Here is a 24,626-nt window from a genome sequence, read left to right as displayed (position 1 = left end):
TGTGTCTTGTTTATATTTCCAAAGCATCAGCATTAAAGCATTCAAATAATTTTCTTACGGTTGAATAAAGTTTTATAAAACAAGCTATTTATGATTTAAATAAAAAGTAGGATAATAATAAAAATCAAATTAAATATAAAATATCCATCTTTAAAAATACCTTCTAATTAGTAATTTTTAAATAATTTTCAGTTAAATACTAATTTAGTAAAAATTAGAGATAAGTAAATTAATTCTCTTTTATTTATAAAATAAGGTTAAAAATCTATATATTAAAATTAAAGCATACAAACTATTCATTATTTTTTTAGTTATAAGAACTCTAAATAATAAATAAGGGTTTACTCAACTTTTATATAAAAATCTCTAAAAATATAGTCTTAAATAAATCATAAATAATTTATTAATAACTTTTAAAAATTTAGGAGTCTTACATCCTACCCCACTTATAAAAATTTTCGTCCTCGAAAATTAACTTAATACGTAAAATACTAAAACAGTTTTGAATACTTTACTTTTGTATATTTTAGAAAAGCAGAGGTCATGGCGTATTCATGTATATAATTATCTAAATACCAAATATTTTGCAAAACTTAGGTGTAAAGAAAAAAAAGTGTGGTCTAAAGCATAAATTACAAGATGGTTCAAAACAAAGATGTCACAAGAAGTGCAAGTGTTCTAGTTAGGCCTTTGCTAAAACAAATGGGTATCTAGAAGGCAAAAGTTTGAAAACAGGCTAACGTAAACAAACAAGATAACGTCTGCGCACAGACCTCGTACCAACTTCAAAACTTCCACTTCCTAACTCCATCAGTCACTTCATAACTCCCTAACCGACGATAAACCTAACATCTGCAAACCCTTCTGCGAGAAAGGAAATTTTCACAACTCCTCACAACGTCGTACACTTACCACTTCACCTTCCATATCCATAAACACATCTTAAGGAACAAACGTATCATATTACTATACTTAAAGGTCACACGTGACATTAAAACAATTTTCGAGTTTATTCAGAAGAACACAAAACCTTATAAAAGAAGGACAACATTCACAAGAGTTTGAAAGAATTGTTGAGACCACAAGTAAACAAGGATGTACAAGCAATGAAGGGTGCTAAAAAAAGAATCAACTGACAACTACAAGGATAACTCTTGAATCAAAGAAATTCGATAGGATCAAGAAGAAGAAAAACAGCGCATTAGAACAAACGACGCATCAAATTACGTGGCGCGATTAGAACACATAAACCTATACCGCCTGATTAAGAGGAGCATTGAACATTTTCAAAGATTTAAGGATTTATGTCGTGCCCAAACAATTCTTCAAAGAGACAAGCGCGAGTATGTTCAAAGAGATAATCTCAGTAAAAGAAGAATAAGCGGCAAAGATAAGATTCATATGAATTCGGAAGGAGACATAGGATTACAACTAGGCAACAACGTACGGGCATGAGAAAACGTTTCAAAAAGAGTTATTTTGCATCTTAACAAGAGATATTGAATTTAAGAACTTTAAAGGAAACGAGAAAAGGGTAATCATTAATTATTTCAAAATAATCTAAAACCAAATCATAGAAGTATAAAATTCACAAGAATACGAAGGAATGGTTTATGTCACCAACAAACTAGAATGATCAAAGGTCGTGAAGTATGTCAGAAGAAAGATTCGAAATACAAATAGGAAAGAATTTTGATTTCAAAGAACTCTAATAGAAACCATAAAAGGGAACATGGAAATTATTTAAAAAATTAAAGAGAATTAGTAAAAACATAAATATTGCGTCATATTAAAACAATTTTAAGTCAAACTAGATTATGCAAGATTTGTGAAATGAAAACTAGTTAGACTAAGGGTAAAATATTTCATCGAAAACCTTAAAAAACATTTTACGTAATGAAGTAAGAATTTGCATAAAAACAAGAGCAAGGTTGGTTAGGAATCAAGTTGTAATCCTAGAAGTCAATTCTTGAATCTCATGTCCAAAGCAGTCACCAAAATAATCATCGGCAGCCAAATTACAACCTTGTTTTTAAAATATCAAATGAACTCGAAATTGCACAAACTTTATTTCTATACGACTGTTTTGGATTAAGATTTTTACTAAACTAAAAATTATAATTTTTTGCTTACTCCAGTTTCGAAAATGGAAGAAAAATCATGACTGATCTGCAATACTTAAAAACCAGAAAACGGCAGTAGCATATGATATTTAAAATTTAATATAAAATTCAAGTTAAATCCAATTACCTTCAAAATTAATATGGTTCAACTTCACTCATTCAGGTTTCCTTTCCCATTGATTCCAGGTCAATATCATTTTTAATGAAGGAGTTATGTAACTTAGAAATTGAGTAATTTTATGCAGAATTCTGTTTTAGAAACCATTGAACATAAGCTCTTCCAAGTTCCATAACTCACTTATTAAAACATGGAAAATCCTGAAATTTAAATCATATATACTACATATACTCAATTTTCACCACCAATTGATTTCATCTCAATATCACTCGAGAATTAAAGATTATAAAGTTTCAAATTTACTTACTTAGAAAATAGAACCTGATTTTTACTACATAATACATCTTATTTCAAAAATTCATATCTTTAAAATCATAACTCAAACAATTCTGAATTTTTATGGAATTAAAATAATAAGACTAAAGTTTCATTTAAAATTGGTTTCATTTCGAAAGTCAAACTGAAGAATTTCTAGTAAAGAAAACAAGTTGCTGTTGTATTAAACTTTTTGCAGAAAAAATCAATTTTAAAATCCACAATTCTAAAATTCACCATAAATCATAAACTTAACGGAAAGGTTTCAAATTCACCAATGTGAAATCAGAATCCGATATCCTCTTTCTTTTTCGTTCAATAATCAATCCTTTTTTCTTTTTTTTTTTTTACCATATTTGTTTAGTATCGTACCTATTTACGTCACTCATTATACTCCTAAAATTCTCTTGTAATACAGTTGGAGTTAATTCTTTATATAAACCAAAACAAAATTGAACAAATCAAAATATTATCTAACTCATATATATAAAACCATTAATTATAAAATTTAAAATTTCCTATTTTATGCCCTGTAGTTATTTCCTTTTATATATAAATTTATATTCTGATCTTGAATTAATTATAACTTTTAAATTTTCATATTTTACACCTGTAATTATATCCTATTTTAGCTTTGATGTTTATTTTCCTGTAATATCTTTTATTTTCATATATATTTTATATTATTATAGTTAGACAGCTATCATTATTTCTTTATATATTATTATGATTTAATGTCATCATAGCATTGATATATATATATATATATATATATATATATATATATATATATATATATATATATATATAGTTCTTAAATTAGTATATTCTAATTATTTCTTTATACGTATTTTAATTGTAGTTCTTAAATTAGTACATTTTAATTATTTCTTTATATATATTTTAATTGTAGGATTTAAATTAAAATGTTAGGTTTTGATTTTAACATTAATTAATTAATAGAATTGACGTTAAAAGATATTTTTATTCAATCTTAATATTGGAAACTAAATTCATAATATTCTTTTAGTTATAAATAAATACTTTTAATATTCTATCTTAATCATCATTATAATATTCTACGGAAGGTAACATTCTGGCGTCAAAAACATTGACATAGCATATTCTGGTGTCGGTCTGCATGCTTCTCTTTTCTAATTATTTTAAAAAAATATCTTTATTATAATTATATTATAATTAATATTTAATGAATAATGTACAATTATATTAATTTAAAAAATATTTTTATTATAATCATATAAAATCAATATTTAATACATGATTATAATACCCACGTTAAGAATGACAAATTCATATTGATATTAATTAATAATAATAATAATATAATAATAATAATTTAAAAATAATTCTCATTCATTATAAAAGAATTTAAAAATAGAAAAAAGTTTGGTAACCAAAATTTTTCAGCCATAATCAGCTAAAACTTTTTATATTTTACTTCATTTATATTACTTAATAACAGTTTTATTTTTTACTTTACTCTCTTATCATTCTACTTATCACCGTTCATTCTACTTATCACCGTTCTTATCAAATTTGCTAATTAATGATATTAATTAGAAAATCATATCCCTTTTTATTAGGTACTATTGTAATCAATACTTAATATTCTTTTTTATAATTTAATTTTTATATATAAAAATACAATAAAGATTAATAATAATTATATTTTAAGAACGGTAATTATAATGATTTATTTTAATTCACGTATATTTCTAAATTTTACTATAATTAGATTTGAAAAAAAAGTCAAATACCTAAATTAATCTATTCAATTGACAAATTTATTCATAACATCCACAAGTTCATACACATAACATCCATAATTAAGTAAGATACACATAACATCCAAAATTTTATATTAATAACATCCATAATTTCATACTCATAATATTCATAATTTCATACATATAATATTTATAATTAACAAATTTTTACAATTAATATTACCAAATTTTAAACTATGTGTCTTGTTATATATTTCAAATTATCTTACATGTACATCAAAGGGTCATAATTTTAATATTTTTTATTTACTATTCATATGTATACTTATTTATTGATTTTAATACGACGAGTTAATAATTATTTTTTAAATTTTATTTTTTTATTTTAATTTTTTATTTTATAATAGCCTATATATAAAATATGAGTTGTATACCAGAAGTTGTTAAATTCTCTAATTTAACATCCATATTTTTATAAGTATAATATTTATAATTTTATATATATAATATCCATAATCAATAAATTGGTGCTAATTTATTATTATTTATTATTTTATTTTGCAGGTAATGAACTAACAATTTTAGATATTTTTAATTTTCAATAAATAAAAATTGATCAAATTTAAAATATTTTATTTTTTATAAAATGTATTGAGGTGATTTGAGTTTTTTTTATTTGAAAGAAAAAAATTATACAATTATAAATACATGTAATAATAATGAAAGAGAAATTTTTGCAATCTGATTCACATTAAATTTGGAATTAACTTTTTGTATAATTAAATAAGGAAAGATAATTAATGATAGAAAGAAATTAATTGCGTCAATTAAATTAGGAAAGTGATTCACACTCTCTTATCAAGGCAAATACTATTAGTCATATACCTTTATTTATTATCTATAATATTTTGGTTACGTAGCATTGCCCTTAAAAATAATACACACTTTAAGGACAAATTCATATTGATATCAATTAATAATAATAATAATAATAATAATAATAATAATAATAATAATTTTTTGACGGTACACACATTATATTCTAAAAAAGCAAAACATATTTTACAAAGGATTAAGATAACAATAATAAAAAAATAAAAATTAAAAATAAATTTATAATTGTAATTACTATAAATTTAAATTAATATCAATAATTAATTTCTATTTATTAAAGGCTATATATAGTGTTTCTTTTGTGGTTTGAGTCTAGATTTGAGAGCTAGAGCATTTTTTTTAATTTGTTACTTTTCCTTGACTACTTCATAGAATAAGAATGTATTTTTTCGTTTTTCATCGAAGTTGATCCTTTTAAGGTACAAGTTACAACTTTTTACGATGTTTTTTTATGTAGTTATTCTATTATATTATTCTTTTAATAATTTGATGATTGCTTTTATTCCAACTTATTCCTTTCGTCTAATGTTCCAGTATAATTGTCTTTTACCGTAATCGTTTACAATGCACCACATCCATTAAATATCTTCTCGAGTTGTATTCACTGATTCGGGTTCCAATTACATAGATGTAGGCGTTCAATCATCCTTCAGTAAAATAGAGTTTAGTGTCCCTTTGTTAAATGCTTACATCCATGTAATTGGAACCCGAATCAGAATATAACTCGAGATAGTATTTGATGGATGTGCTGCATTGTAAACGATTGCGACAAATGACAATTGCACTGGAACATTAGACGAAAGAAATAAGTTTGAGTAAGAACAATCATCAAATTATCAAAAAAATAATATAATAGAATGACTACATAAAAAAACACCATAAAAAATTGTAACTTGTATCTTAAAATGATCAATTTCGATTAAAAACGAAAAATACATTCTTATCTCTATGAAGTAGTCGAAGAAGAATAATAAATTAAAAAACAAAAATTTGCCTCTGATATCAAGACTCATCAACCACAACAGAAACACTATATATAGCCTTTAGTAGATAAGAATTAATTATTGATATCAATTTAAATTTATGGCAATTAGAATTACAAATTTATGTTTAATTTTTAATTTTTTATTATTTTTATCTTAATCCTTTGTAAAATACGTTTTGCGTTTTAGAATATAATGTGTGCCGTCAAATTATTATTATTATTATTATTATTATTATTATTATTATTATTATTATTATTATTATTATTATTATTATTATTATTATTATTATTATTATCGATATGAATTTGTCATTCTTAATGTGTGTATTATTTTTAAATTTTTGCATAATGAATGAGAATTAGAATTATATCAAATAATATAATTAAAATGATTAAAAATATTTATGATTGACAATTAATATAACCATGGATTAGATATTAATCTTATATGATTATAATAAAGATATTTTTCTAAATTAGTATAATCATATATTATTCATTAAATGTTAATTGTAATATAATTATAATAAAAATATTTTTCTAAAATAAATTTAAGAGAGATAGGCATGCACACTGACATTAGTATGTGTCACACCAGTATTTTTTGTGCCAAAATACTACATGTTGTAGAATATTATTATAATGATAATAATTGAAACATATTGAAATGTTAGGAGTAAAACTAAAACCAAACGTTAAGGATAAAATTAAAATAAAACATAAATTTTGAAGACAAAAATAGGATATATTATTCAATAATTTTTTAAAATAAAATTATATTTTTTAAAATAATTTTTCATAATTTTGATTTTTTAATAAAAATAATTATTATATCAAAGTGAGTCTCAAATAAAAGGAATATAGTTTAAATTTATTCCAAAAATATCTTTATTATAATTATATTACAATTAGTATTTAATGAATAATGCATGATTATACTAATTTAAAAAAATATTTTTATTATAATCATATAAGATCAATATCTAATGCATGGTTATATTAATTGTCAATCATAAATATTTTTAATTATTCTAATTATATTAATTAATATAATTCTAATTTTTATTCATTATGCAAGAATTTAAAAATAATACACACATTAAGAATGACAAATAAATTTAGGAGAGATAGACATGCACATTGCCATTAGAATGTGTCACACCAGTATTCTTTGTGCCAAAATACTATCTGTTATAAAATATTATTATAATGATAATAATTGAAACATATTGAAATGTTAGGAGTAAAACTAAAACCAAACATTAAGAATAAAATTAAAATAAAATATAAATTTTGAAGACAAAAATATGATATATTATTCGATCAATAATTTTTTCTAAAATAAAATTGTATTGATAATAACTTTATTAAACTATATTCTTTTTACTTGAGACTCACTTTGATATAATAATTTTTTTTATTAAAAATAAAAATTATTTTAAAAAATATATTTTTATTATATAAAAATAAATTAGATATCTCTAAAAATATCTTTAGTAATATCTTTAATAATTACTAACAAATATACGATTATGACAAGTAATTAAGCATTATATATTTTTATAAATGAAATTATATAAATATTTTTTAAAGTGAGTCTCAATAAAATGACATATATTTTAAGAGTATTTTTAATATGATTTTTATAACGCGTTATTTTGGAACAACTACCTAATTTTAGTACAATAATATATTTTTAGTCTATATTATGAAGATTCAATTAAGTTTTATACGATTGTCAAAAACTTAATGCAACTATTTTTTTTTTATTTTTATTCAGATTTGAGACAGACTAGGTAACATAATAGAGTTGGTGGTCTTGCTCACATATAAATATTACTTTAACTTTTTATATTTGATAATGATAAACTCATAAACAAGTGAGCAAATATCATACAGAAGTAAATAACAATATTAAGAGAGGAATTTAGTTAATTAATTAAAATTTAGTTTCTCATTTTAACAATATTAAATATTTTACCTATATATATTTAATATTTTATCTTAATTTTATTATATAATATTTTACAACAGGTAGCATTCTAGCGTAAAAAATATTGACGTGGCGTATTTTGGCTGTTCTATATATCTTTCTCTTCTAAATTTATTTTAGAAAAATATCTTTATTATGATTATATTACAATAAGTATTTAATGAATAATTCACGATTATATTAATTTAGAAAAAAATTTTATTATAATCATATAAAATCAATAGTTAATGCATAATTATATTAATTATCAAGCATAAATATTTTTAATTATTCTAATTATATTAATTGATATAATTCTAATTCTCATTCATTATGAAAGAATTTAAAAATAATACACACGTTAAGGATGACAAATTTATAATAATAATCATTTTAATTTGATGACAAACACATTATATTCTAAAAAAGCAAAACGTATTTTACAAATGATTAAGATAACAATAATAAAAAATTAAAAATTAAACATAAATTTGTAATTTTAATTGTAATAAATTTAAGTTGATATCAATAATTAATTCTTATCTACTAAAGGTTAAAATATAGTGTTTTTTATGGTTTATGAGTCTAGATTTGAGAGTGAAAGTATTTTTTTTAATTTGTTATTTTTTTTTATTAATTCATAGAATAAGAATGTATTCTTTATTTTTCTATTGAAGTTGATCTTTTTAAGGTACCATTATAATTTTTTATAGTGTTTTTTTAATGTCACTACAAGACACACGGGAAATTGCGGCGATTTTTAACCGCTACAAAATAGCATACTAGCGGTTCGGTAACCGTTGCGGGTTATGTCATGGAGATTTTATTTTGCGGCGATTCTAATGAACCGCTGGCACAACCGCCACAAAATAGGATTAGATTTTTTGCACGGTTTCAATTTGGCTAACAGGTTTTTTAAAAAAATTGCAGCAGTTTGTAAATCGCTGCAATTTTGAAAGCAATTTTTTTTAAAAAAATTGTATATTGTAGAGGTTTATAACCCCCACAATTTTCACATTTTTCCCCCTTTGTATAGAACTTCATCCTTTGCTCTATTCTTCTCACACCAACACCATCACACAAGGGACATACTAAGTCATGATAAGAACTTTGCCCATCTGTCCTTAGTTTATTTGAGGTCTTGTGAAAATTTCAGGGTCTTTTTGGCTTTGATCATGTGAGGGCTTCATCACCAACTTAAATTTTCTAATGCAACCCAGAAAAACTCAAGAAGACCCTGAATCCTAGAACACGATTCATGCAACAATTCACTCTCCAATTGGGATTGTCTGTGTTGCAAATCGTATCACATCAGTCAACACAAATCATAAACCACAAGATTTATACAATTATGAAACATAATGCTAAGTTCTAATTTTGTAGTGCAAGTTTAGACCAACTCAACCACCATTAGTTTTAAAATCACAAATAAGTTGGAGGTTATAAAGCAGAATAACCATTTGTGCAAAATTTTACTTCTAGTCAAACTCGACTCTTCCCACACCAAAAGTGAATTTTACAGTGACCAAGCATGCAATAAAATTCAAATATCACTAAATCAGTACCTTGCAAAAATATCCAGCAAGTAAATTCCCATGAGAGTGATTTGGCTCCAAAAAGGAGATCAACTTACTCATCAACTGCTAAAAAAAATGAATAAGATCTTCTCAAAAATAGTGAGAAAAAATCATTTAGATATAATGTCTTACTTTCTCATCCTCTACAAGATTCGTGAGTATAACATCAACTTCGCAGGTGAATATCTCACAAGCAATAAAAAGGAACCTATTACAGAATAATAGAAAAATCATGTATCATTACAAAAATCTACCAAACAGGAATATAAAGCAATATCCAATCCAAGCAACTTACTTGAAAGTTTGCTTCTTTTCAGCATCCTCAGCAGCTTCTTCAATAATGTAACATATCAATTGTTCAACCTGTGCTTTTCCAGACAAATTGAAGTACAGCAGTAGACAACATAAAACCATTAAATGAAGAAAGAAAAACAACAATACCGCACCAATCATATAGAAGGTAACCTAACTGTCTTGGGGTGGGGGTGGAATAGACAAAACCATCAAGAATGACTAAGTTTAAAAGTGTTTTCAATAGAAATAATTTGAAATATGACTTAATGATGTCATTTCATCCATATTGAAACAAGACATAATTTGAAATGGGACTTTGTTGTTTCACTGTAACAATTGGTCAATCACACAATATTGTATCAATAAGGGACTAATTTATCTAGAACACAATTACACAATAATATCAAAAGTTTAAGAATGCGGAGTTAAAATCATAGGCAGTGAGAGACGACATTAATTAAGGAGTTTACTAGACAAAATCTGTGTCTTTTTCTAAGTGGTTGTTTCAATATGTGGTGTTGTGGATTGGGGAAGAGGGATGAAGAATCCACCTAAACATCCATAAAATACTTTTACCAAAAAAAATTACACTAAGATACTTCATTAACATCATCCTGGGAAAATTAATCAAAGCAGGAACAATAAATAACTGAAACTGTAGTATGAATTAAGAAAGTTAACTAATAACAGGGTTAATATAGTTATTCAATTTATCTTTTCAGTGTGTGTATTTTAGTCTTTAGTTTTCAATTATTTCATTGTAGACCCGTAATTACCAATAGTCTATGGTGTTTTACTATTATTATCATAGCAACCTTTCATCTAAATTATGTCACCAAGCGACATATCATAATGAAAATATGTTAATAAATAATCATGTTAATATGAACGGCTTTAATTATTTCAAGCAAGTCTCTTGCCATATCATTCCCACCCATAAGCAATATTCATAAGACAAAAGTAATTATTCATAAGCTGAGATCTTAAGCTGTCTAATGAATAATATTATAGTTCACTACCAGTTTCGTCAAAAGAAAACAAAAGCAGATAAAATGACTAAAACAAAGCCAAAAAATTCTAATAAGAAATTCATCCTAACAGAAATAAGAGTATTACAAATTTATAAGGCGAGTATTAAGAGCATTTCATTCTTGTATAATTTCATCTTCATCAAGTAGTTCTTCCAAAGTAAAATTGTCCCTATCCAAAATGGTCTCCACCTGCAATATATTACAATACATATAACAAATAATAAAATCACTAACAAATTGAAGTTAAATTGATTTCAGACTCCCAAAGAAATAAGGAATAAATGCAATCCAAATTTTAACTCTGGACTTAAGGTTGTAAGCTTTCCTACACCTTTGAGAAAAAAGATTTTATTTGGAATATCAAAGAAAACGTTAGAAATGAATTACGTCATTGTTAGTTGTGAAAATGAACCTTCTCATAAATTACAACGCAGCAGTTTATGGACATACTACTACTGTTACACTAATCATTTACGAACTCAAACATTTCTGAATTTATTCAAAGCAAATTGAAGCCAACAACAATATATTATCTTCAATTTTTCCACTTTGTATCCATGGTGATTGAGCAACATATGCTTTCTTACCACACACTTTTAGAGTTCCTAAACCTTGTGTGTCTCTACTAAAAATGGTCAAAAAATCTATTTGCCATTTACCTTCAATAGTAACAACAGAACGATCCAATTAGAAGACACAATTAAACTGAATTAATTCTTAACTCTAAACAGCCATAATTAAACTGAAGACAAAATCTAAATCAAAATCCTTAACTCTAAACAGCCACAATTAAACTAAATTAATCAAATATATAAACAAAAGATCTGAATTAAAATAACCTAAAAGCATAATCTGAACCAAGAAGATATATACAAATCAAGGCCCAAATAATCGCAATTCAGAACAGTAATGCAGAGCCATCAACCTTCCACCATAGAAAATAGTATTTCAAGCTAAAAAGTAATATAGAAGCAAGCTTTAGGAAGTCTACAAAGATCTTTCTTTGACAAGCATTGGGTACACCGAACACAAATGCGGGCGTGAACACAACTTTGTTACCCTGTTAAAAATAATCTATCTGCAATGAGTTTCTCATGTATACAAAACTTGAATTGTAAAACTCAACTAGTAAATTCGATTTGGAGGACATAGGAGTGAACAAGTTCAAGAATTTCTAAAAATTCATTTAGAAAGCTTATCGAAATCACTGCTTCTTCTTCTTCTTCCGCAAGAGAAGAACATCAGTCTCCTCATATGCATATTCAGGATGCAGGTGGTCACGAGGGACCTTCTCGATATCAAAAACCTCATCGCACATATCCCAGAACTTCTTGTGCGCCTCCGGAGACATCACCTGCTACCCGAGCAACACGACGCCGTCTTCGGACACCAGGGCTTCCATGGCAGAAATCAAGTGCTGCACCGACTCCTCGATGTAAACCAGGTCCGTCACCAAAACCACATTGAACGGCGGGTTAAATGCCTGGATCTGATCCTTATTATTCCAGTACAATACGGAGTGCTTCAGATTCTTGCATAGCACGGGCTTGTTCACCTTCAGGTTGCGCTTTAACGCTAGCATCATGGTAAGAGGAGGGGCTTGTGTGGCACGGGCTTGTTCTACATTTAGAGTATAGGAAAATGGTCGACGACGGTGAGAGGAGGTTGGGTCGGCAGCCACGCGACTCCATGGTGACACAGCGGCGCATGGTGGAGCAGAGAACAGGGTTCCACTCTCCTTTCACGGGTTCTCCACTATATATTTTGGGTAATTTGAACTTTTGGGTGAAATTGTATTAAGGTTAGTGACGAGACTACGTGGAATCATGCTAAGACAAATTGATTTTGCGTCACACTGAAGAGATTGGATGCCAATCACAGCTGTCTTGGCAAATTACAGCAGATGGAGAAATCGCAAGTAATTTGACGCCGCTATCTTTCATGTTTCTTGAAGTGTGTAGTGATTCTATTATATTATTCTTTTGATGATTGTTCTTACTTCAATTTATTCCTTTCGTTTAATATTTTAGTGAGATTGTCTTTTACCACAATCGTTTATAATGTATCACATCCATCAAATATAATCTCAAGTTGTATTGACTGATTTGGGTTCCAATTACATAGATGTAAGCGTTCAACCATCATTCAGTAAAATAGAATTTAGTTCCCATTCGTTGAACACTAAATACAATTCAAGATAGTATTTGATGGATGTGGTGCATTGTAAATATTTGCGACAAAAGACAATCGCACTGGAACATTAGACGAAAGGAATAAATTGGAGTAAGAACAATCATCACATTATCAAAAGAATAATATAATAGAATGACTACATAAAAAACACTATAAAAAATTGTAACTTGTACTTTAAAAGGATCAACTTCAATGAAAAATGAAGAATACATTCTTATTCTATGAAATAATTAAAAAAGAATAATAAATTAAAAAAAATACTTTGGCTCTCAGATCTAAACTCATAAACTACAAAAAATAAATAAATAAATAAATGCTATATGTAGCCTTTAGTAGATAAAAATTAATTATTGATATTAATTTAAATTTATGACAATTAGAATTATAAATTTATGATTAATTTTTAATTTTTTATTATTTTTATCTTAATCCTTTGTAAACGTTTTGCTTTTTTAGAATATATTATTATTATTATTATTATTATTATTTGATATAAATATGAATTTGTCATCCATAACGTGTGTATTGTTTTTAAATTCTTGCCTAATGAATGAGAATTAGAATTATATCAATTAATATTAATATAATTAGAATAATTAAAAATATTTATAATTGACAGTTAATGAAGATATTTTTTTAAATTAGTATAATCATGCATTTTTCCTGCTAATTATAATATAATTATAATAAAAATATTTTTCTAAAATAAATTGAGAAGAGATAAGTATGCATACTGACATCAGAATATGCCATGTCAGCATTTCTAGTGCCAGAATGGTTCTATTGTACAATATTATTATAATGATAATAATTGAAATATATTGAAATGTTAGGAATAAAATTAAAATCAAACATTAAGGATAAAATTAAAATAAAATATAAACATTGAAGACAAAAATATGATGTATTACACTCCTAGAAAACTAGTTATTACAGACGGATATTTCAGATGAATTTTATCCCACAGAAATATAGACGGAATTTCAGAGAAATATTTTGTCGGAAAACAAAAAAAAAATAAATTAGCATAAATTACAGACGAAAAAGAGAATCCGTCAATCATTCTGTCAGAAAAATTAATTTTTTTCATGGGAAATGGATACAGAGAAAAAATCTGTGTGTAATTAAATAGACAAAAATGTTGTGTTTTATTAAATTATTACAGACGGATTTTTCGTCTGTAATTTAAAATTTTCTGTCAAAAATAATAAGCTAAACCTATCATTTCCCGAGCTCCATTCACAGCACACAAATCAAAGGAAATAAACACTGAACTTCTAATATGTGTGTAATTGAACTTCTAATATGTGTTTGAAATAACAAACCCTAATTTCGATCCCAAATATCCAGATCGATTGAATTCCATGGCAAACCCTACACTACTAGAAATCGGGCTTTTTCGGACAAAAATTTTAAACGAAATTTATTCCGTCCGAATGACTTTTTCATTTCGGACAAATTTGAGACAAATGTTGAACAATTTTTAGTGGAGATATTGAAATAATATATTCTATCCTAAATTTGTCTAAATTTTGTCCCAAATTTTGGCGCCAAATTTTTTTTAGATGGCGCCAAAAATTTCATACAGATTAGCAACACATTTTGGACAAAAACTATAATTCGTCCGTATTCCATCTGAATATGCGCAATAACTTCAGACGGATTTGGGACGCATTTTGAAAAATATTAATTCTATCCTAAATTTGTCTATAATTAGTCTTAAATGCTTTTACTATAACTAACCCTTCGAAGTAGACAAAATTTTTTCCCACAAATTTGAGACAAAAATAGCATCATTTGTAAATTCCGTTTGAAAGTTCATCAATTTTCAAATAGATTTCAAATATTTATTAAAAACTTTTAAAATTTAGTATAAAAATATTATTTATATTTTAAATTAGTCTATGATTTGTTCCAAATATTTTTACTATTCTAAAATAAAGTTTTTTTTTCCTAAAATAACCTTAATTATATATAACTTATAAAAAGGTACCGTTTTTGTTTGCACCTTTCAACTCCAAAACCTCTTGTTCAAAATATGAAATAATCATCATACCAATTAACATCTTATTTATTATTATACATATTTTTTAAAATTGGATTAATAGGTACGTTAGCGCTTATTTATGCAGGCTTTTTTTATATAAATAAGTAAATAAAAAAATTAATTCTCATAATACGCATGCAGAGAAAGCTTTACAAGAATGCGCAGGCCATTGTTCGCAAAGCACCCGTAAAATGGATTTAGTGTCATCATCTCAGGAGAGGCGCACACGAATTGGAACTTCTGGTGGGGGAAGTCATTTTGTGCTGGCGCCAACGAAATGGGTACTTTTGGTGGGGTTACCATGAAATTTAGTTGGTTTATTTTTAAAATATATTTTTAAATATTTTAAAAAATAAAAAAATCATTTAATTTTTTATTAAGTTAATAATTTATTTTTATATAATATCAAATATGAAGTAAATTACAATCTTAAAATAATTAATTGAATCATTATAGATCAACCATTAAAATATAAGACTAGTAAATTATTATTCACCGTAACTCTTTTAATTCAGGTAGTACGTACTCAGTACTAAATAAAAAAAATTTAACAAATATACTTATTCAATCCTAAATTTTAGAACTAAATTGACTATATTAGTTTTTTTTTCTATCATTGTATATTATGTTTGACTTTTTTATATACTCTATCTTCTTTTTTTTTATTCTTTTATTTTTATTATACTTAATATTAAATTTCTCATACAAATTTTTTAAACCATCTTATATTTAATTTTGATTTTTTTAGTTACCTCATATTATTTTTTAATTTATTCTTTTAATTATTTACGTTATAATAATTCAAATTTTAATTTTTTAACAAATTTAAGATAAAGTGTATCAAAGAATTACATATATAAAAATTTTAAAAATAAATTAGAAGAGTGCTAGGGGTCAGCAGATTTTGTGATTTGTAACCATCAATTAGTCATCAGTAGTGTTTTTAATGGTGTAAGATTACATCTAATGGTGGACAATTACTCATTTTTCCTTTAATGATTAAATGCTGGCCAAATTTTAATAAAAGTGCTAGCTCCTAGACTTTCTCAATAAATTATATCCAATCTTCTAAAAAAAATAGTAAAAATAAAATATAATAAAAAAATCACGTAAAATAAAAAAGTCATATACTTTTTCATAAGATTGTAGTATATTAAAAATTTAAAAAAATACAAATAAATATATTTCTTAGTGGACTTTTTCATACTATTCATTTTGATCTTCATCCTCATTGTTCCGTCGTCGTCCTCGTCTTCATTCTCATCCTCATCCATATCTTCGTCTTTATCCCCAAGTGGCTCATCATCATCATCTTCTTCTTCTTCTTCTTCTTCTTCTTCTTCTTCTTCATATCTTGTACTATTGGTATCTAGTAAATCAACAGTAATGTCAATATCATTTGAGATATGATTGTTAGATTGATTTGTGCCATCTTCTTGATATGCAAAATCCTCCGTTGTTTCAATCTCAATCTCACCTCTTGCTTTAGTCTTGAATACAAACCACCATTCTGCTTTTTCCTTGGTGTTGCTCATTGGATGAGGTGCAAAATATACTTGAATTGCTTTATGTGCAATGATAAACGGATCATATTTACCATATCGTCGATTCTTTCGAATCTGTATGATTCCATACTCTTTGTTTACCTTTGTTCCTTTGCCAATTGTGGGATTAAACCATTCACATTTAAATAGTACAACTCTTTTTAGTGGTAGCCCAGTATACTCAACTTGAATAATTTCATTAAGCTGGCCATAGAAATCATTTTCATATTCACCATAACCTGTGCCTTTGACACATATTTCATAATTCTGAGTTGACTTTCCACTTGAGTGAGATCTTGTGTGAAACTTGAAGCCATTGACTTTGTAGATAGGCCAACATTTAACAATTCTTAAAGGACCCCATGCCAAGGAATGAATATTCGAATCTGTCACATTATTTAAAGGATCATGAACCTGTATTAAATAAGAACCAATAAATTAGAATATAATATGTCATCTACCAAAAATTGTGTGTACAATAAGACTATCATATCATGTTGACTTACATAATTTTTAAACCATTTTGCAAACTCCGCTTCAATAAATTGATCAACTTGTTCATCACTTAAAGTTATATGATCTTGGCGTATGAAATCCACAAAGATCCTATAGTACATAAATTTCAAATAAATTAAAATTATTAATATAAGAAAATATTATTAATAGTAAGAATATATATAGAAAGATAAATACTCACTCAATATATGGCTTTATTTCATCACAGTTTATTAGTATATGATTCATGGCTGCACTGAATTCTTTGTCATCTAAATAACGAGTTTTGCATTCTCCAGCAAAACAACCAGGCAAATTAAAAATAGACAAATTTTGCTCAACTGAATCATCACCTTCATCATTTTGCTTTGCGTCGATGCTAGTTTGGTTAAAATAGTACTCACAAAAGTAAGAAATCTCCTCAATTAGGTATGATTCAACGATAGATCCTTCAACATGTGCTTTGTTCTTGACCTTTTTCTTAAGATGATGGAGAAACCTATCATGAAAAAATTCATAACAAAAATCAAATAACAAATAGTTGACCTAATAAAATAGTAAAAAGAAATTTGAGAGTAAATATAGAGGTGTAAATAAGGTACCTCTCAAAAGGATACATCCATCTATATTGCACAGGACCACCAAGCAATGCTTCAAATGGCAAATGAATAGGTAGATGTTCCATTGAGTCAAAAAATCCAGGAGGAAAAATACGTTCTAGCTTGCATAGCACAATTGGAATATTTTCTTCTAGCTTATTTAGAACATCTTCTCGTAACGATGTTGAGCACAAATCTCGAAAGAATTGACTTAACTCTGTTATTGGCTTCCATATCTGCTCTGGCAATGAACTAAAAGCAATTGGCAGTAAACGTTCCATAAATATATGACAATCATGACTTTTCATTCCATATAACTTGCCCTCCTTCATGTCAACGCATCTCCCTAAATTTGAAACATACCCATCAGGCATCCTTAACTCTTTCACCCATTCACATATTGCCCTCTTTTGCTTGAGGGTAAATGTGTAGTTTGCTTTGGGTTTTATAATTTTACCTCCACTTTGTTCTGGCAGTTCTAAATTTTTTCGCTTGCAGTATAATGACAGATCCATTCTAGCCTTTACATTATCTTTAGTCTTCTCTTTGATGTCCATGACAGTATTGAATATATTATCAAATACGTTCTTCTCAATATGCATTACATCAAGGTTATGACGGATTAAATTATGACGCCAATAAGGCAAATCCCAAAATATGCTTCTTTTGGTCCAATTATGCGTACTTCCATATCCTTCTATCTCAAGTTGCTCAGCATCACTTATCTTATCATAATTCTGAACTATATACCATATTTGATCTCCAGTCAATCTTGGAGGAGGTTCTGATCTCTCAATTCTATTCTTATAGAATGCATCCTTGTTTCTTCTAAACATGTGATTATTTGGCAAGAATTGTCTGTGGCAGTCAAACCATGATGGCTTTCCCCCATTTTTTAATTGGAATGCCTTGGTTCGTTCCATACAGTATGGGCATGCTAGCCTGCCTGCTGTCATCCATCCAGACAACATTCCATATGCAGGAAAATCATTAATAGTCCACAACAATGCAGCTCGCATTACAAAATTTGACTTGGAATGAATATCATAAGTTAAAACGCCATCTTTCCATAGTAGTTTTAGCTCATCAATCAAGGGCTGCAGGTATACATCAATCCTGGTTTTGGGATTACGAGGACCAGGGATAATCATGGATAAAAACATGTAAGGAGTTTTCATGCACATAGAAGGAGGCAGGTTATACGGAGTGACAATTATTGGCCAACATGAATATTGTTTACCGGATTGACCAAAAGGGGTGAATCCATCAGCACATAATCCTAGTCTGACATTGCGTGGTTCTTGAGAAAATTGTGGATGTTTTCTATCAAAATACTTCCATGCTTTTGAATCCGATGGATGCTCAAGAACTCCTTTAAACTCGTGATCAAAATGCCATCGCATGTGAGATGCTGTGTTCATTGAAGCATAAAGTCTTCTTAAACGAGGTATAAGTGGTAAATAGTGCATTCGTTTCAAAGGAACTTGTTTACCCTTTTTACCTATCTTGTACCTTGGAGAATGACAAAATTTACATTCCTTTCTTAGTATATCATCCTCCTTGTAATACAGCATACAACCATTAATGCAACAATCAATTTTATTGCTTTCCATGCCAAGTTTCGATACTAGCTTCTTTGCTTCATAAAAATTGGAGACAAGTAAGTTATCCTTCGGCATCACTTCTTTCATAGCTTTCACGAAATCATCAAAGATTTGTTGAGATACATTCCCTTTAGCTTTTATACTCAACATTTTAACTGCCATTGATCATTCTGAATGATCAATACATCCCTCAAATAATGGGCGCTGAGCCGACCGTAATAAATCATAAAATTTTTTAGCTTCTGCATTCGGAGGCTCCTCCATGTTTTCTTCAAATTGACTCATAAATTCTGGTCCAGCAGCATCAACCACCATAGATTCATACGAATTTCTTATTGGCACATTAGCATGCGGAGAAGAACATGTACCTTCTTGATTATTATCTTGATCTAAATTCAAATGCAAAGGACTCTCTCCATGTGAATCCCAACACCAGTATCTTGGCATGAAACCATATTTATATAAATCTAATGAAACCTCATCCGGAGTTAAGAAAATCTTATTTTTATGTTTGTTGCAAGGACATCTAAGTACACTGCCTTCAAGTACAAATTGAGGTTGTTTTGTAACTATATCAATAAAATTTCGAACGCCATTGACAAATTCCTGTTGTAATTCTCCTCGATTTGGCAAATTTCTATTGTACACCCACTTTCGATGTTCTGGAATTTCCATATCTACATATAAAATATATTAAAAATTAGATTAATTAAATTATATTTTTATGAGATAACCAACTATGAGTATAATTAATTTAATGTTACAAAATTATAATATTATATTTTGATAAATAATAAATCATGTAAAAAAAATGTACCACACTTCACCGATAATTTATATTACTATTAAAAAATTAGTATATCATACTATTAAAATGAACTATTTGTAGAACCTATGCACAATTACTCAAGAGGGGGGGGGGGTGAATTGAGTATTGCAATAACAATGAATCTTTTTGCGAAAGTTAAAGACAATATACAAAAGTGTTATTGTACTAGTATTTTTCCAAGAGCTTAACTCAATTGCTAAGCATTTATAAGGAGCTTTTACTTTCCAATAGACACCAACTCAAATAAATTGATCAAGCTTTTCACCAATCGGACTTAAGCTATTTCTTAAGTACTTACGAAGCTACTTTTCGATCACAATTTATTTGCTCAAAGGTAAAAGACAATAATATAGAAGAGATGAGTTTGGAGAGATGCAAACGCTATTTAGAGTGGTTCGGCACAATCCTTGTCCTACGTCCACTTTCTTTCTCAATCGCTATTGAGAAGTTCCACTATTGCCAAGCTTCAAGGTGCTCGCGCAAAACCTTTTACAATCCGAGTCCTTAGTTTCTAACACCTCACGGTATATGATCACCACTCGTATACTAACCCACTCCACTTAGAGATACCTCCTCTAAGATTTGCCTTGAGTACTTAGTATACTTCTTTGGTATCCTCACCGACTATAGTGTTTATAACTCTTGACTCAACCTTGGAGATCACACTCCAATTTACAAAGTGTTACAAGAAAACAATTCTCAAAGAATTGTTGAGATGAAATGAGTACTCTCTAGAAGAGTGTATGATTACAAGTTTAGCACTATTGAACCAATTGATATTGCTCTCTCAAATTGTGTATTATAACACCTTTAAAATGTGTAGAATGAAAGAATATGAACAAGATAGTTTGCAAATACTCACGTATTTGAAATAAGGCTTTAATCCATCTATTTATAGACTTCCCAAACCTTAGAAACGTTTGGGAGTTAATGGGATGGAGCCGTTTTGTTAAAACTAGCCGTTTTTTATGTTTTTGAATCATTTGCATCGATGCATAACACTTTGCATCGATGCAAATGTGTCTTTGAAGCTGAAATTTGAATTTTCAGCTAGGTTGCATCGATGCAAACATCTTTGCATCGATGCAACAAGTCGTTGCATGCTTTGCATCGATGCAAGATGAGTGTGCATCGATGCAAACCTTAAAGAATGGCTTAAAATCACTTCAAACTACTTAGGATTGATCTCAAACTTGTTGGAGTCAATTCCTATGCTTTTGTACCTTTGAAAACAAGTTTTTAAACCATTTGGCTAGCATCGAATTGCAAGATGTGCATCAAAACATTTTGTGAGTGTGTGTTGAGAGATTTAGCAATTGGTTCTTAACAAGAAGTTACCTAAGTCCTAAGACACTATACTTGTCTTCAAATGTTGTGGACTTGAGTTTCTTGTTGTTGTTGTGTTGCTTTCAACTCTTCATTCCTCAACGTTGAATGTTGGTTGATCTTTCAATATGCTTGTTCATTCAAGTTGTTTGTTGGTTTGTCTTTCATGTCGTTTGTTGGTTTGTCATTCATCAAAACCTATGAATACAAACTTCGCATACAAGCAACATGATTTACACTATTTTACTATAATTTTTTAGGAAAAAAACTTAAATGTATGTGTTGAAATTTATAATATGAAAAAATGATAATAATAAATAAAATATATACTAATTTTAAAAACACAAGGTAAAAATTACACAAAGTCAAACAAAATAATAATATTATTCTATAAAAAAATATATATCGATAATAATGATAAAAAAATTTATATCAACAATGAATAATAAAAATTCATGTAAAAAATTATAAAAATATACTTCAGTGAACATAAAAAAATTTTAAAAATTTTAAAAAAGTCTATGCCCATCCTTCAAAATCCTGTGTCCATCACTGTCCTTCGTAAAAGAGTGGACACAAAAGTATAAAAAACTGTCTCGGATAGATATTAAAAAAATTTTTATTCTTTATTCTTTTTTTTATAAAAAGACACAAATAACTTTTTATCTTAAAAATTATTAATTCAACTAAACAAGATAAAGTAAATAAAGAACTAATCGGTAAATAATAAATTATTAATAATGAAAAATTATAATAATAAACATTAAATCACATAATGATAGATATTAAAAAAAATTTTACCTATGTACGGATTGTTAGATGGATCGAAAATTTGCGATTTAAGACAATTTGTCTTATTGGAACGATGGGGTGAGTACTTATAAAGATACTCCAACACAGAATATATTTAAAAAGTATATGTGTGTGGAATGAGTAATATAATTGAGGAGTCTTTAACACCTCTTTATATAATTTGAGACAATAATTATCTTATCTTATTTTATCTTATCTATCTTATCCATTAATATAAAATATGTATTTAATTATGTTGATCTTCTAAATATTTAGTTTTTAAGATTATTATGTAACAAAAATTTAAAAACATAATTTAATTCAAATACTTTAAAATTAATATTAGATATAATTTTTTAAAATATCTATCTTTTAAAAATCAATATTCCATAACTTATTTTTGGATATTTTCGTTATAATCTTTTTTTTTAATTTAAAAGTAAAATTTAGATATAATATTAATTTTAAATATTTTCGTTATAATCTTATCTTTTTTAAAATTGATAGTAAAAAGTAGATATAATATTAATTTTAAAATTTATTATATATAGTTATTTTAAAGCCACTTATTTACCTGCGCCAAAAATCCAAAATTTTTAATCAAGACCGCCATTTGGGTTCCAGGGATTTCAGATTTAGAGTACCTTCTCCCTTCTCATATCACAGCTAGGGTCACTTTCTTCTGCGTGCTCTGCCTCCTGCTTGTGGCCGCCGGTGATCTTCCGGGACGAACGCTAGGCAAGCCTCGGACCTCACACCTCAGGCAACCTCCACGCTCGTGCGTCGCGCTCAAGGCTACAACCCCAGTCGCTCACACTGCTTTGCTCACACCGTTCTGCCTCCTGCATGTGGCCACCTCTTCCGGTCTTAGCGCGCCAGTAAGGGAAGGCTTCCGTGCAGGTAGTTAAAGCCTGGGATCTGGATAGCGAAGAGAAGAGTTTTGCCCGACAAGCGAATCATAGAAAAAGCACTTCCCTAATTCTTGACGTGAGAAAGGAAAAGAATCTGGTAAGTAGAGGTGAGTGGGGTGTCTTCCATAGAGGAGGAATGCTCCACCGATCTATACATGCTTTTATTTTATTTTATTTTGTTTCGTATCTTATGGTGAATGAATGTGTTTTTTTTGAAGTTTTGCTTTCAGTAAAGAGAAACCAGCTCCCTGGATTCTTTTGAAGTTTTGCTTTCAAAAATTGTAAATGTCTATTTTATTTTATTTATGATTTGTTATTAATTTATTATGATACTTCAATGAAACTATAATTGCTATGAGCAGACTGAATCATAAGTTTTGTATTTCCGAAGCTTCAAATTGATGGTTTTATTAAGAGCTTTTGTCACAAATGGCTTTCCTGCTATCAATGTATTCTGTTTTCAACTGTGTTAACTGCTTTTATGATACTTATGTAGATAAACCTGTAAAAAAAATGTAGTACCTTACATATGAATTCTTCATTCTTTTGCACGCTTATCTATTGTCAACTGTTGATTTTCTGTGGTATGAGTCCTAAAAATATAATTGTCCCTCAATAATTGTTACATATGAATTCTTCATTCTTTTGCACGCTTATCTTCTTTTTTTAGTCTGATACTGCAAGTGTAAAAATTCCTGAACTTGAATTGGAATTGGCAAGTGGCACAAATTATTTTATTTATGCCAAAAGGTCTTGAAATGTATTGAAATGGAGAGCAAGTTAGAGATAATTTATGCCAAAAATATTATATGCCAAAAAGAATGTTTAAGAATCTATTGAGATAAAGTTTGAAATGGAGAGAGTGGCAGAGTACAAATGATAAATATTTTTTGTAAAAGTTTAGGAAGAATTTATCTTTTTAGTTGTGTTTATCTTTTTCTTTTATAAGAAAAAACAACATATTAGGAACACATAGAAGAACTATAAATTATTAAGTTGTTGAATAAAAAATACTTTAAATTTATTAATAATAAAAAGAGTTTTGTTATTAAATCATATTAAATTCACAAATTATGAGTTGTTCGTACAATAATTTTATACTTTATTCATCCGGTTTTGAATCTATAGTTTTGAATCTATAGTTTTTTAAAAAATACTTTAAATTCACACACGACGATTAAGTGCTTCAAGCTGCCTACCATGCTCTACGTCAATCCGTTGGATGTTTT

At 27.5% G+C, this 24,626-nt stretch overlaps 1 protein-coding gene across 1 annotated transcript; it reads right to left on the bottom strand.

Annotated features, from left to right (window-relative positions):
• Positions 1-12,414: 12,414 nt before the first annotated feature.
• LOC140178489 (uncharacterized) lies at positions 12,415-19,701 on the bottom strand. Its single transcript, XM_072215584.1, has 5 exons — positions 17,939-19,701; positions 17,539-17,835; positions 17,348-17,447; positions 16,658-17,255; positions 12,415-12,677 (listed from the first exon to the last, which is right to left on the bottom strand). Exons 1-5 carry the CDS (start codon positions 19,699-19,701, stop codon positions 12,415-12,417), a joined length of 3,021 nt encoding a protein of 1,006 aa, XP_072071685.1.
• Between the last annotated feature and the right edge of the window lie 4,925 nt (positions 19,702-24,626).

Source organism: Arachis hypogaea, chromosome 14, assembly GCF_003086295.3.
Source record: "Arachis hypogaea cultivar Tifrunner chromosome 14, arahy.Tifrunner.gnm2.J5K5, whole genome shotgun sequence".
In the NCBI taxonomy this organism is placed as follows: domain Eukaryota; kingdom Viridiplantae; phylum Streptophyta; class Magnoliopsida; order Fabales; family Fabaceae; genus Arachis; species Arachis hypogaea.
The sequence above is the reverse complement of the archived record's forward strand: the minus strand, read 5'-3'. Positions and strand labels throughout refer to the sequence as shown.